Source organism: Psittacula echo (assembly GCF_963264785.1).
Source record: "Psittacula echo genome assembly, chromosome: 7".
NCBI classification, from domain to species: domain Eukaryota; kingdom Metazoa; phylum Chordata; class Aves; order Psittaciformes; family Psittacidae; genus Psittacula; species Psittacula echo.
In genome coordinates this window covers 343,846-358,156 of record NC_137740.1, presented here as the reverse complement: position 1 = coordinate 358,156, position 14,311 = coordinate 343,846, and the positions used below count along the sequence as shown (strand labels likewise).

General features: G+C 38.6%; 1 protein-coding gene across 2 annotated transcripts; it reads left to right on the top strand.

Moving 5' to 3' along the window:
- Window positions 1-15: 15 nt before the first annotated feature.
- On the top strand, window positions 16-13,456 carry RABGGTB (Rab geranylgeranyltransferase subunit beta). 2 transcript variants are annotated; one of them, XM_080622448.1, is made up of 9 exons: window positions 16-27; window positions 522-629; window positions 1,673-1,870; window positions 3,991-4,096; window positions 5,400-5,452; window positions 5,572-5,682; window positions 7,313-7,438; window positions 8,297-8,446; window positions 11,341-13,456. In XM_080622448.1, the coding sequence occupies exons 1-9, from the start codon at window positions 25-27 to the stop codon at window positions 11,479-11,481; spliced, it is 996 nt and encodes a 331-aa protein (XP_080478574.1). In that variant the 5' UTR covers window positions 16-24; the 3' UTR covers window positions 11,482-13,456. The 2 variants fall into 2 exon arrangements, with proteins under 2 accessions (XP_080478574.1, XP_080478575.1); XM_080622449.1 differs by having other exon boundaries at window positions 21-165.
- The last annotated feature ends 855 nt before the right edge of the window (window positions 13,457-14,311 follow it).

Genomic DNA, 14,311 nt, shown 5'->3' with positions numbered 1-14,311 from the left:
CTCCTTCCGGTGCAGGCGGCGAAGATGGTGGGTATCGCTGCGTGCGCCGGCGAGAGGGATTAGACCGGGGCTGGTGGGTAGGCCGAGCCCGCGCCTTCGCCTCCGCGTGAAGCGCAGGCTTCCAGCAGCAGTCCGCTTCGCTTGACGGGCTGGGGGCGGCCCCAGGTGTGGTTCTTGGCGCTGCGGGGCCAGAGCGGGCCTGGCCCGGGGATGGCGGCGTGGTGACCCGGTCCGGCCCCTTGGCGGTGGAGAAGGGCTCCGCGGTTCCCGGTGTTTCGGGTTCTTCCTGGAGAAGGGCGGTTCCGCTAAGCTTTACGGGAGGGTTCCGCTCGCTGTGTTCGCTAGGGAAGGCGACGGTGGCCGTAGCCCGACTGGGAAGGGAACGCTGGGGGTACGGGGTCAGCCCGTGTTCACAACAGAGACGTGTCGGTTTGTCGGTGTCCTGGTGGCGGCTGAATTACGCCGAGGTGCCACAGCCTGAGCTGAACGCACAACCGGCGTTTTGTTGGTACTTCTTACAGGGAACACCCCAAAAGGATGTTGTGATAAAACCCGATGCCCCAAGCACGTTGCTGTCGGAGAAACACGCGGACTATATAGCTTCATATGGAACAAAGAAAGATGATTATGTAGGTATCGACTCGTGTCAGTACAGCTGTGATGTTAATAGTCATAATACCCCCATTTACTTGTTCACAAGCCAGTTCATTCTCGCTCTACAATCCCAAGTACAAAAGAAGGACGTCTTTGTTTATATCTGGAGGTCTGTGATGAGTTTTGGCATGTATTATCTGAGTGTAAATTTGAAGATTATCAGTTTAGCTCTAGAATTACTCTGAGACCTGAGAAATGAGCTGCTTGTTGCATCTTCACCTGCTAGAATGCACAAGGACTATAGCTACATTTACACGTTGCTCTTTTGATGGGACAGCATGCTGAATCCCACCACAGTACTGCCCTATGCTTCCTGTGTTTGAGAAACACTTTAACAAGCAACAGTTTTATAGCCTTGGGCTATCAGGCCCACACAGTATTCCAGTCCCAGCAGATGAAAGATGTCAGTAAGTGCTTGTGTCTGAAGAAAACACGTGGTTACCTTTACTGTCCACAAAAGAACTCTAAGCACTATTGCTTATGATTGTTCTTGTGCTCAGAAAGTAGAAAACAATGTTTGTGGGTGGTGCGGGTGATGTGATGGGTGGAAGAGAATTCAGCATGAAATTTCATTTCCTAGTGCAACTTGAGATTGTGGCAGTTTTGGCACTTGGCAGTAGGCTTCATTATATGATAGGTTTGTTATTTTTGAGACTAGCTGGAGTGGTAATTTGAGTGGTAGTTCGAATGCCAAGGTAATAACTGAGCTGGTGCTAAACTACTTGTATGCTTTTTAATTTGATACTGAGCTTGATACTTTGAACTAGACAATACAGGGGAGGAAGGGAATGTAGTACATGTAGATACATGCACATACATGTGCCTGTATGTATGCGTGTGTATGTGCACAAATGCATTATCTGCAGAGTATGTGTGAGGGGCTGCTATGTAGTAAGTTGTTAATGGGATGAAAGATGGTTGGCATACACTAGTTAACATTTACAGTCTGTAGTATTTTCATTGTTCTCTACTGATTATGTGCTTATCTGATGAAGAACTAAAATAATGCACTACTTAGGAATACTGTATGTCGGAGTATTTGAGGATGAGTGGTGTTTACTGGGGGCTGACAGCAATGGATCTCATGGGGCAGCTGCACCGAATGAATAAAGAAGAAATTCTGGAATTCATCGAATCATGTCAACATGAATGTGGTGGAATAAGTGCCAGCATAGGTCATGATCCTCATCTTCTCTATACCCTCAGTGCTGTCCAGGTAAACGTAACTGGGTAATTTTACAAGAAACCATTGCATTTACTACTTTTGATGATTGCAGACTGACGAACCAGGTCCGGTGGGATGCCAATGGAAAAACCATTTCAGTTCCTTAAAAAAAAAAAAAATCAAACAGAAAAAGCTTTAGCATTTGGCTGTATTGTTTCCTACAAAATGGTCAGATTTTGGAAGGCTGTTTCTTAATGATAATTTAACGCATTCTTGATAATTTTACTGCAGTTGTTTTTAAATACTTCTTAGCTACAGGCTTTGCTCGAGCTTTTGATAGATAAAATTTAGATTTTATAAAATCTTTATAGATAAGTGTGACCAGAATAAGAGTAAAGTTTTGGATTTTATTTTTTCACATTTGCATTACTGTAGATTATGATTGATATTATAATGTATTAACAAATAATTATATATCTAAACTATGTAGTATGTATAATAATTATACATGGTGTATAGATGTTAGTATGCATAGTGTGTTTAGATGTTAGTACTGTACAAAAAACCCCACTGTAGTACTTGATTCTTGTGGTGTTCCGCGAATCTGCTTTTTTGTGTATAACTTAAAAATGATACCAGTCTCCTGAGCATTCTATTTGTATGGTGTGTACTCTTTCCCTGAGAAAGAGTAATTCTCAACCTACTTTTTTTTTACTGCAATCATCTCCACTGTAGATTTAATTTCTCGCTCTCCTCTTGTTTGTTTTGTTATGGGTTTTTGTTTGTTTGTTTTGCTTTTGTTCTTCTCATGAAAACTCATGTTGTGGAAAAAAATACCAAAAAGGTTCAGATGTTTCTGAACTGTTGTTTTATTGCTGCATAACTTCTCTCTGGTCCAGTCCTACGGAAGAAATATTTAAATGGTGTTAAAAATAAATAAGATCTCCTGTTTTAGGAAGAAAGTGTGTTGGATTTAAGGTGTTTGATTTGAAAGCCTTAGGTAGGACAGAAGAGTGCTCTTTTCTTGGGTTAGTGACAAGTGCTGGCATGTATTATCTTTTCTGAAGTTGGTATTTATCACCAGTTTAGCTCTAGAATTACTCGAGTACTGTGAGAACCAGAAACTAAAGTTTCTTTAGGCTGTGACATCTGAGCTGTTCCAAACTGCCAAGTCAAATTCCATTCACAAATTCTAATGCAATATAAGAAGCAGGTACAGTCTGAGATTGTTAGAGATGTTTGTTCTTAAGTAAATACTTGATGTTACTAGAGGATGTTTTCGTTCTAACTGAATGCAGCTGTAGTTGTGCAAAGTTGAGAAGTGTTAGCAAGTGCTGATGTAACACTTTTGTTCATTAAAACACCATGTCTTAATGATAATGCATGTTCTTAGCGAACAAACATACCTAGAATGTGTAAAGAGTCATGTCACATCTTCCTTTGATGACTATTAATAGTAAATTGTTCAGATTTGCTTTTTAAGGAGTATGCTATGATTATATGTTTTCTATTGGAGTTGTATGTTCTTTTTTTTTTCGTTTCCTTAAGACTTAAATTTTAGCTAACAATTGGAAGATTCCAGCTAACTCTGGGTGTTCGAAGTCATGCTTGTTGGTATTTTTCAGGCTTGGCGCTGTAATACTGCTTAGTTTAAACTGTTCTTTCTATTACACTATTTACAATAAATTCTTAATTACTCTCATTACATATTATGCAAGTTATGAGTAAAACCAGGAAGCTGGCTGGGGCTCAGAAACAGTATTGCTTTGTCGTATGGATTTACTGGCTCAGATCAGTGCTAGCTCAGTGAACTTTATATTCCCTATGACATCTGTTTTTTTCCCAGAATATATTGACTGTACAGTCAGTGTCTACTCATATTGTTCATACTTAAGTTACTGCGAAAGAGTAGCACAAAAGAGTTCAGCTTGAATTGCCTGTATTTGCACTCAAGTGTTTCTTAACAGTAAGAGTGTCTTAATAGTTTCTAGACAGAGATAGATGAACTGCAGTGAATGACATTTTACTTTAATAAACCTTATCAGGTAGCATTCACAGTTAACTGAAGTCTTTTATAAATCCAGGATTTTTAGGGTTTTTTAAATAAATAGATTTTTTTTTAAATTTTGGCCTCTGACTGTTACTGTGTCTTTTTTTTTTTTTTTCCCCAGATTCTTATCTTATATGATAGTCTGCATGTTGTTGATGTAAATAAAATTGTTGAATATATACAGAGCTTGCAAAAAGAGGATGGATCATTTGCTGGAGACAAATGGGGTAACTTTTAGATCTTTAAAATTTAGTGGCTTGGTTGACACGTATTAAGTCTGTGAGCTTATGTTTCCTTGGATGGTCTTTTTGCTTATGTTTTGTATGTGAACACTTATTTCTGAGTTATGAAAAAGGAGATTTTGTGAAGTGCAGAGATATATTTCATTCCTTTCATAAACATTCTAAACTTCAGGTTTATTCTTGTATTAAAAGTGGCCAGCTCTGAAAGAAGAAAACTTTTGAGCATTTGTAACTTGACAGTGCTTTGATACACCAGATAAGCTACTTCATAAAGGATATAAAATTGCATGTTATTTAATGGCAGTCAGTTGTAATCTTTATGCATGTCAGCTGTGAAAGCGTCTTTCACTATATGGGAGTGAGAAAAATTGGGTTTGTACTAATGAACTTCTCTTAATACTGATTTTGCTTCTGCACATAAATTCTTTCTGAGCAAAGATGATATTTTTACACTGTAGCATAAATATTTAGTCCCATGGAAAATACCCCATGGAACGCTTACATTTGAATAAAATTAAAGTACTGAAACATAGCGAATGCACAATGGATTGTTATTTCTGAAAGGAAGTTAACAGTGCAACTGAAGGAATGTGGTACCTGATGTAGGACAGAACAGCAAAGGTTTGTTTTGTATTTATCAGCCTGTAAATTGATGAAGAAGAAAAGTCTTGTATCAGTTTAACCAAAAAAAAAAATTGATTGTGGATGGGTTCAATTTTAAATTTTGACTTCAAGTATTAATTGCTTGGAGTTTGTGTGAGGAGAGTTACATCGGTATGGACTTCCTGAGCAATCATTCTGCTATAGATGTTGCCTTTCTGATTTAGTTTCCAGATTATGTATGCAACTTTTATCAGTCTTACTCTAAAAACAAAAGTGGCTTCTACTTCTGCCTGGATTTAAGGCAGATGAAGAGTCATGTCCGAGTATTTTTGAGTCTACTGCTCTGTGATTATCTACACTTCAGAAACTCTAAAATTATGTAGTTATTTGTAAATTACCACTAGTTGAATTGATTTGGATATCTGACTGTACACCAGCTCATTATAAACTGTTTGCTTTTATGTGCAGTAAACAAAACAGTTTTAATGTACACTTTCTAAATTAGTGAGGAATAATTCATGGGCTGGAAAAGGAAATAGTACAATAGTAGGTTTTGGCTGATTTTTGTCCTGTGTAAAACGTAGTACTTTAACATACTGTTCCATGCTTTTAGTGGTGTTTTAAATGTATTTTTGTTGTTGTTAATAAAAATACTCTTATTTCATTCCCTACCCCTGCTTTCTAGGAGAAATAGATACAAGATTCTCATTCTGTGCTGCAGCAACTCTTGCACTTCTGGTAAGTCCTAAATCATTATGTGCACAAGTGCAAAATCTTCTGTTTGGTACTGCTGAAGTTTCTGAACATAACGAGCCTGATCGTATATAAAGTGCATTAGTTGCTTTTCTGACTTGCAGGGAAGGCTGGATGCTATTGATGTGGGAAAAGCAGTAGAATTTGTTTTGTCCTGTATGAACTTTGATGGAGGATTTGGTTGTAGACCAGGTTCCGAATCACATGCAGGACAGGTGAGTTTTGCTTCATATGGAAATGTTTTAAAATTGCAAGCATCACATACTGCCTTCAGCATTTCTTTACAGTATCTATCAAAGATGTCAACTGATAAACCTTTCTTGTTTCCAAAATGCCTGATTCTAGTACTTTAGTTAAAATAAACAAGCAAATAGCTAGATAAATCTGAGAGATTTGGGACATTACAGTGTGTGTGTGTGATGAATTTCATAAGAGAACAACCTAGAGGACTGTATTTCAGTCTTCACGTAGTGATTTTGAAATAGTTAGCATAAGGATTTTTTTAGAGAATTTGAAATTGGTATTAATAGAGATGTTGTACACTGTGCCACAAATCATGAAACATAAAGGTCAATTGTTGTGTATTATGTTTGACACTTACCAGCTGCTGAACTCAAATAAAAATGAGATGTGAACCTTCTCAAGGGGAGGGGGAAAAATAAACTCAAAACAACTGATACAGGGTTGCCTATATGGTCTAGATGGCTGGACTGTGTTCTGCTGTTCAAGGAAGTCAGGTTAAGTAGCTGAACGCACTCTCTTCGCAGCTGGCGTTTCCAGGAAGGATTAGATCTGTTGTGCATATTCACATAGTCCTTGAAGTGCTGTAAAGCGCAACTCGTTTGCCTGCACAGTAGTTCAAAAGTTTTCTGGGAATATAACATTTACTTTTTTACTGTTCTCGGATAGGCACATCCCTGTTGATGTGTGCTTTTGTTGTTGTTTTTCGTTGTTGTCATTTTGGGTGTGTGTTTCAATTAGGAAAAGGTGATTATGAGCAGTCTTCAGTTGAGGTTTTGGTCTCTTGTGGTTTGTGCTTTGGCTGCTTTCCTAGTGACTTCATGAAAGGTGACCAGAGTATCATAGAACCATAGAATAGTTAGGGTTGGAAAGGACCTGAAGATCATCCAGTTCCAACCCCCCTGCCATGGGCAGGGGCACCTCACACTACACCATGTCACCCAAGGCTCTGTCCAGCCTGGCCTTGAACACCACCAGGGATGGAGCATTCACAACTTCCTTGTATGCTGTTGCACTGTAAATGTTATTTCCCAGAAAAAAGTAAACACGGATTTATCAATGCACATATGTTACATGGCACATTGGCAGCAAGCCTGACATGGCTAGATATATGTGAGATTGTCAGGATAGTTAAAGGTCAGGGTTAACCTGTTTCTAGAGAATGTGGTTGGTCTTTAGTTTGCTGCCCGCAAGCCGTTGGGTAAGAGGCACATACAGGAATAAACCACATGCTGGATGCAGAATTTTCATATAGGCCATATCCTGCCTGCAAAAATCGGTTTGGCTTCTCTGGCTTCAGAGTCCATTTTTTTAAAATAAAACTGGAGGGTTCTGCCTGATCTTTTAGAATTTTTCTCCAAATGCATTAATTTCTTGTATTAGTAAAATCTTACTGTTCTGTAATTACATCGTATAGCTGGTACTTTTATACAATGCAACAGTATCAATAACGTACTTGTCTAATGGAAAAGTAAGACCAAAAGTTAAAATGTGTGCTTATTTTGTATTGTTTGCATGACTGTACTCCTGCTTTGAGATCTTCCTGCATTTAGTCTGCTAACTATAGTCTTTAAATACACAACCAATTTATGTCTGTAATTTTAGATCTATTGTTGCACAGGATTCCTGGCTATAACAGACCAGTTGCATCAAATAAATGTTGACTTGCTGGGTTGGTGGCTTTGTGAACGTCAGTTACCTTCCGGGGGTCTCAACGGACGACCAGAGAAGGTATTAGGTGGCTTTTTTTGTTGGCTCAAACCTCAGTAGAGATTATTTTTTCTAAAGTGAAGTACTTCTGGAAAACATCATGACTTCTATGAAATATTTAATAAACTTTCAAAGAAGTCAGGACTTCATTTTGCCTCTTAATTTTGTCACTAACATCTGTCATGCAGTCCTTAGTTACGCTTAGTCTGAGTACTCAGGTTAGGAATGTACACGTATGGAAGTGTGTCTTGCTGACTACTTTAACCAGTATCCTGTTAAATCAGGGCTTTAATGTTTTCTGACATCAGGAACGATCTCTTCTGTAGAATTTGTGCAAAAATTACTGTTTTCCTGGATGTAGATCCTGGGTATAATAGTGTTCTTCATCACACTAGGGAATTGTGTGACCTCGAATAATCTCAACTGATAAATAGATAACCAATTAAAAATGCTTCCCCTGCTCTGTCCAACCCCTTCCCCGTCCATTGCCTCCCCCCTCACCATGGAAAAAAACAAAACCAAACAACCAAAAAGTAATTGATATGAAGTTCTTTGTACTTCCTACTCCTGAAAAAGGGGCTGTGGTTTTCTAGCCTCTCCCACAGAAGGTGTAGAGCACTTCAAAATCACATGCTTGTGGTTTTGTTTCCTGAAGAAAAGAAGTTTGAGAGACTTTCCCTTCCTGAAAAAGGAAAGTCCTCTGAAAAGAGACTGCATCCAGGAACTTTCTTGTCTTTTAGTCGAAGTAAGCTCTTCAAGTGTTGTTTCTCTGCAACATTATTGTGACAGCACACTTAGTAATTTGAAGAATTGCCAATAAAATTTGCAGTGTCATGCTTAAAACAAAATCAAATAATAATCTGCTTCTCTGCTTGCCAGTTACCTGATGTATGTTATTCATGGTGGGTGCTAGCATCTCTGAAGATGATTGGTAGATTACATTGGATTGACAGAGAGAAGCTGCGCTGCTTTATTTTGGCTTGCCAGGATGAGGAGACTGGAGGATTTGCTGACAGACCAGGAGATATGGTAAATAACCCTTTACTACATGAGACACTTAACTGAAAATTCCAACTGGGAAGGTAAATTTTCTCATTTGAGTGTAACTCAACTTGTAATCCAGGTGTAAGCATTCTGCAGAGCCTGCAGTTTGCTTTGAAGGAAAGATTAGGGTAGAGTTGCTTTTGAAGGCTTGCTTGGGCAGCACATATTTTATATCGCACCTGCACTGTGATACTCCCCACTGAAGTCAGTTGCCCTTCCTTACAAATTCTGACTTGGTTCTCATAACACATACTGCACAAATTGTTTCTCACAAGACCACTTGGAAGATCTCTGTAAAAGTACTGTGTCTGGTGTTTTGTTGGGTTTTTTTGGTTGGTTGGTTTGGTTTGTTTGTTTGGTTTTTGGATTTTTTTTGTTTTTGGCAGGGGGGATGTGTGGAGTTTTAGGGGTTTGATTTGTTCTGTAAAACGATATGCAACCTAGAGTCCAGTGCAGGTGAAGTAGTCCTCGACTCTCTTCATGGTTTTGCCTGATCTAAATGAGCTGTAAGTTTTTATTAAGAATCCTTATATGTTAACTTTTGTTCTGTGCCAGCCCAGCAACTGCCTCTCACTGGCATTTGTCTAGGAAGCAATAAGCTTTTGTGATAACATTATGAAGAACGTGTTGGCACAAATTTTCTGCTTTTTTCAGAGAGCAGTTATGGTTTAGCTGATCTGTGCTCTCTGGTTTCAAGAAGAAATAATGGAGATTGCCCAGGTAAAATGGCAAATAAAGCCATTTTCCTTATCTTTCAAGGATGCTGGACAGATAAAATTAAAAGTATTCTGAGACTTAAGTGCAATTTCTATAAAGCACTTGGCTGCTTATTTGTCAAAGGTCACAAAGGGGACCTCGTTTTATTGCTCATTTTATTGCAGCTGACCATGTCTTCTCCTTTCTTCACAAATGCCTTAAAAACTGAAGTAGCTTTCTGTTTCTTTGCAAGCTGATAAATTATTTCCACTTGGGGGAGGGGGAGAAATCTCCTTATTCTGATCTGTCATTTGGAAAGTATTTTGGTGTTCTTAAAATTGGAAGGCTTTTGTATTTCTAAAGAGCTCACAGAAAGACTTTTTTCCTTTTTCAGAATTCTCCCTGAGAAGCGTGACACTTAAAATCTTTATGCTTTTCTGGCTTCAAGATTAAATTTGAGCTATTGAACTACTTTTGTCTTGCTAGAAGAGCAACTTTGCAGAGCCTTTCCTCCATATCTAATGCAGGCACCATTGGGAGAGTTTTTGTGTGTTATGTTAGTGGTCATTTCATATTATTTTTACCTGTTATCCATTGTTCAAATGGGTGCTGCCATAGAAATGTTGACACCTACAGGTTTTTGATTCATTCCTGTAAAAACTCATTCCTAACAGACCCATTGTTTTGGAGGCTTGTGGGGTGGGGTTGGTTTGTTTGAGGATGTTTGTTTTGGTTAGGATGGGGGTGTTTGTTTGTTTATTTGGGGGGGTTAGTGTGGTGGGGGTTTTGGTTTGGTGTTTTTTTAGTTTTGTTTTTAATTAGTTCTAGGCTCCAGTCTTGATTTGATGTTGTGATTGTACTGCAGGTTTTGAACCACTTCACAGAAGACAGCTCTGTCATTTTTTTAATTTTTTTTTTCAAGTTCCAAGCAGCTAATTCACAATAACTTCTGTAGCTGTGCTTATTAGCTCTTGGTTGTCATTCGGCAGGTGTTTCCTTGTTACTTGCTTCAAAGAAGACCGCAGAAAGGAGCAGATGGCAGTAGATGTATCTTCTAGGAATTTCAGTTTCCCTGAACACACATATTGTTCATCAGCAGATTGAATCTGTGACTTCACTTGCACGCTTCCCATTGGGGACCATCTCCCCTTCTGGGCCTGTCCATCTGTCTTGCCATTCCTAAAGTGTACTGTTCATTATTATTATTTTGCTGCTTATTTATTTTACCCCTCCTCTAATGGCCATATACTCAGTTCTGGGAAGGAGCAAGTATGTATAAGTCTAAGCTTTGACTGCAGCAATCATGTGGTTGCCAAACCATTGAGGAGCAAGACTTGCTGTGGTAGTGTAGTTTGAACCTTCTAGGCTGTGATCAGTGGTTGAGAATCCTGTATATGGCTGCAGCATGGTAATTTGGCTTAGTTTACTGCAGTATAGAACCTTTGCAGCAAGATCCAGAAGTTCCACTAAAGCAAACAGGATGTATGCTGCACCAGACAGCACAGGGACTTTTGCATAGGTTTTTGTAGAATGGCTGATTAACTCCATTGACAGGATGCTTGTAATGAGACTTCATAATCTGCTGCAGTTATGTGGTGATAGGTGCTTTTAGGGAAGTTTTGTACAGTGAAGGAATACTTGGATACCAGATCACTGCTCCTGTCTCTTCTGGGTTTTTTCTTGTATTTTTTCCTTCCAGTAGGTTGCTTCTCCCCTTTGAAGATTTTTCAGCACAGCTCTGTATTCAGAGACGATTAAGGAGCTGAAGACCATTATAAGGTTGCTGAAGAGCAAATGGGGAATTTATGGAAGTGATACTTAGAGATGATCAAACTTACTTTTAAAATCTCTTCTTTGCTTCTGCTACCCTGTGACATTTAATGGTAATGGAGGCAAACGAGTGCTTCCTGCCAAATTCAGAGTTGAAAATTGTGTTAAGAGACAATTGGCAAGCATCTCTGAGTAAATCATAGTATTGTAAATACATGCTGTGGAAGCTGTCTTGCCTGTCAGCACAAATGAAAGTTTTATTCAGTTGCATTGTCTCCTTCAGCCATGGGGATTTTCAGTCTCTTCCTAGCAAACAGAAGCTTCATTCCATACAAATGAAAAGCTTATATGAATGAACATTTGGACATGAACATATTTGGAAACAGACACAAACTCTTTTCCTTTTTCCCTAGGTGGATCCATTTCACACCCTATTTGGAATTGCTGGACTATCTTTATTAGGAGAAGAACAAATCAAGGCAGTCAATCCTGTCTTTTGTATGCCAGAAGATGTCCTTCAAAGAATAAATGTACAGCCTGAGCTTCTGAACTAAGCCTCATAGACACAAAAGGTTGATATGCCCACTTGCTTTGGTTCTACTGATTTAAGTAATCTCATCTCTGAAACTGTTAGCATATTCTTCTTTGAGATGTTTACATTGCAAAAGTAAAGCAATAGCTTTACTGTTGGCTGTGTCACTTCGTAAAATGTATCAGAACAGGCTGCTTCTAATAATCTGAGTGTAACATGTTCCTTGGTTGTATATAAGAGATGTAGAAACACTTCCAATGTGTATCTAAGTCAAAGCAGTATCGTGAATGTTTAATTTTTGTGTTCTTGTGATATCAACCATGCTCACATCTGTCCTTCAACAAGCGTGTTTTGATGGTGGATCACAGAAAGCACTTTAAAAGAGTATGAAAAAAAAAAACAACCCAACCTGCAAACAAAACCCTACTTAAGCCATGCACTTACTGCTGTGCACTTGTGTATGTGATTGTTCCTGTTCACATTTGCCATCACTTTTATATACTGAGAAGCAAGTTTTTCTTCTGATAGTAATTGATTCCAGTGAAAACAAAAATTATTGTTCCATTAAGCATATAAATATCTTCACTTATTGATGAGTCCCTTAGGCAGAATTTCTCTGATATTTGAGATAGAGCATACCTTGAGTATCTGTAGTGAAATTTGCTAACATTAAGCATTCTAGAGAAGGTCTATAGGACAGTAACTTCTAACTGAATATAGAGTTGATGCTAAATTTGTTGCTGAGTTGAAATCCTGTTTTTGTAGCTTTTAAGACAGTAATTGCCAGCACTTGATAATGGTGTAATGAGAATAAAACTAGGCATGGAAAATACTTGTTCTCTGAAGGATTAAGTCCTCTTTGTCTTCACAGAAGCCCTAAAATTGCCTTTTAATTTACATTCCTCACATCCTGGCTAAGAGTGAAATACATAATAAATGGTAATTGTGAAGGGGAGAAAGTCTTTGCTACTGTCTGTACTTAAGGTCTACATTTGTTTCAGACACTTCTAAAAGCCATCTGGTTAGTTTTATCCAGCCTGTTCATGTTAGTAGAGTGTAAGGTATAACTGGACTTTTTGGTAGACCTTTACTTGTAGAGAATTTCAAAGAGAGAATGTGCATTTGAATGCTGAAGTATTTCTAATAAATGTTTTAAGTTTTCTCTACAGGCTTTTTTAGATAAGGTAAGAACCCTGCTCGTCTTAAACTGTCCAGTTGCCTGATGAATTAATTTCCTTCTCAAGGTTTGACAAAAAGTTACAGTAGGCTTTGTGTTGAGCTTGAGGGAGTGAGAACACTGATCAGGTTTTATCCAACTATAAGGTGTAACAGAAAATTTTAAGTTATTTTTTTCTTATTCCAGGTTACTTTTGCAAGTGCCACTTCTTTTCATCTAATGAAACATTGTTCAGTACATAGGAATTTGCCATTTTTCCATGTTGTGTAGACAGAATAGAATCATCTTCAGAATTTCTAGTCCAGTATAGACTGAGACACCCTGAAAATTAGTATGTGGGTGACACTGCATGGCAGTGTAGAACATTTAACTGTAGGTTGAAATCCGGTTAATATATGGGAGTTTTTTTTCTGAAGAAGGTCTGGTCAACTTCATTTCCTAAGTCAGCTGTTACTTGTAAAGATCTTAAAAGGTTGTAGGTTAAAAAAGAGGTGAGTATGTGCACAAACTGCCTTCTTAAGAATATTCTTCGATTCTTTACATCAGTTCTTTAAAACACTGTATTTGCAGAAGTCATCACAATTTTTCTTACACAAAGAAAGTCATGTTTTCTGTTAAATGTCCAGTGAAAAAATCAGTTTCCCGGTGTGTCTGGGTTATGTCTTATGTCATTTTGGTGCGAAATCCATTGTTACTGTCTACCTCTATTTTGTTAAAAATAATAATAAGATTTTTCTTTTCTGAGCTTATGTAGCTAACTTTGCAGTAATTAATCAGCTGTTTTCAGTCCTTGGTTACTGGTCCTTTATTAAAGGCTTTCAGAAATACGTACTTTCATAACCTTTTTTTTTTTTTCCCATGGAAATATTCATATGGAAAGATCCCAACGTTATATCAGTACTTAAGTACTGTAGCATAGCCAGTATTCCCAGCAATAAATATTGCAAGATACTGTATGAGAATTCGTGAGAGAATAATCTGAGTGAATAATCTGGGTACATAAAATTGTGTGGCTGTAGATATGCTTATTCAAAGAAAATGAGGAGGGAAGAGGGATCAACAGCCATTCTGTTGCCTTTAAGAACATGGTCCAAGTTCAGAGGTATGTGCTTTATTCCAAAGATGATTTTTCTCAGTTTTCTTAAGGCTCACCACCAACTTGGTTAAGACAATTCAGCCTTGTGATCTGTGACCATACAGAAGGAAGGAAGGTGGAAGATGGACTTTGCTTTTGTTTCTGCCTTTCTTGTCATATGCTTGGATTTCTGTCAGAGAAGAGCAGAAAGGTCTAATACCAGCTGCAGGAGTCTGAATGCACTCTGAATTGATGGAAAGGTGTCGTGGTTTAAGCCCAGCTGGCAACCCAGAACCACGCAGCCGCTCTCTCACTCCCCCCCTTCCTCCCCCTGCTCCCGGAGTGATGGGGAGGAGAATCGAAAGAATGGAACTCCCACGGGTTGAGATAAGAACAGTCCAGTAACTAAGGTATAACACAAATCACTGCTGCTACCACCAATAATAATAAGGGAAATAATAAGGGGAGAGAATACAACCGCTCACCACCCGCCAACCGATACCCAGCCTGACCTGAGCAGTGATCTAACCTGTCCAGGTAATTGCCCCCAGTTCATATAGTGGCCATGACATGCTGTGGTATGGAATACCTCTTTGGCTA

What these genes read in the sequence shown, in the direction of transcription:
- RABGGTB (XM_080622448.1), top strand. An exon ending in GAACAAAGAAAGATGATTAT is followed by an intron (nt 630 to 1,672) that starts GTAGGTATCGAC and finishes TGCACTACTTAG; the next exon opens with GAATACTGTATGTCGGAGTA. An exon ending in ATACCCTCAGTGCTGTCCAG is followed by an intron (nt 1,871 to 3,990) that starts GTAAACGTAACT and finishes TTTTTTCCCCAG; the next exon opens with ATTCTTATCTTATATGATAG.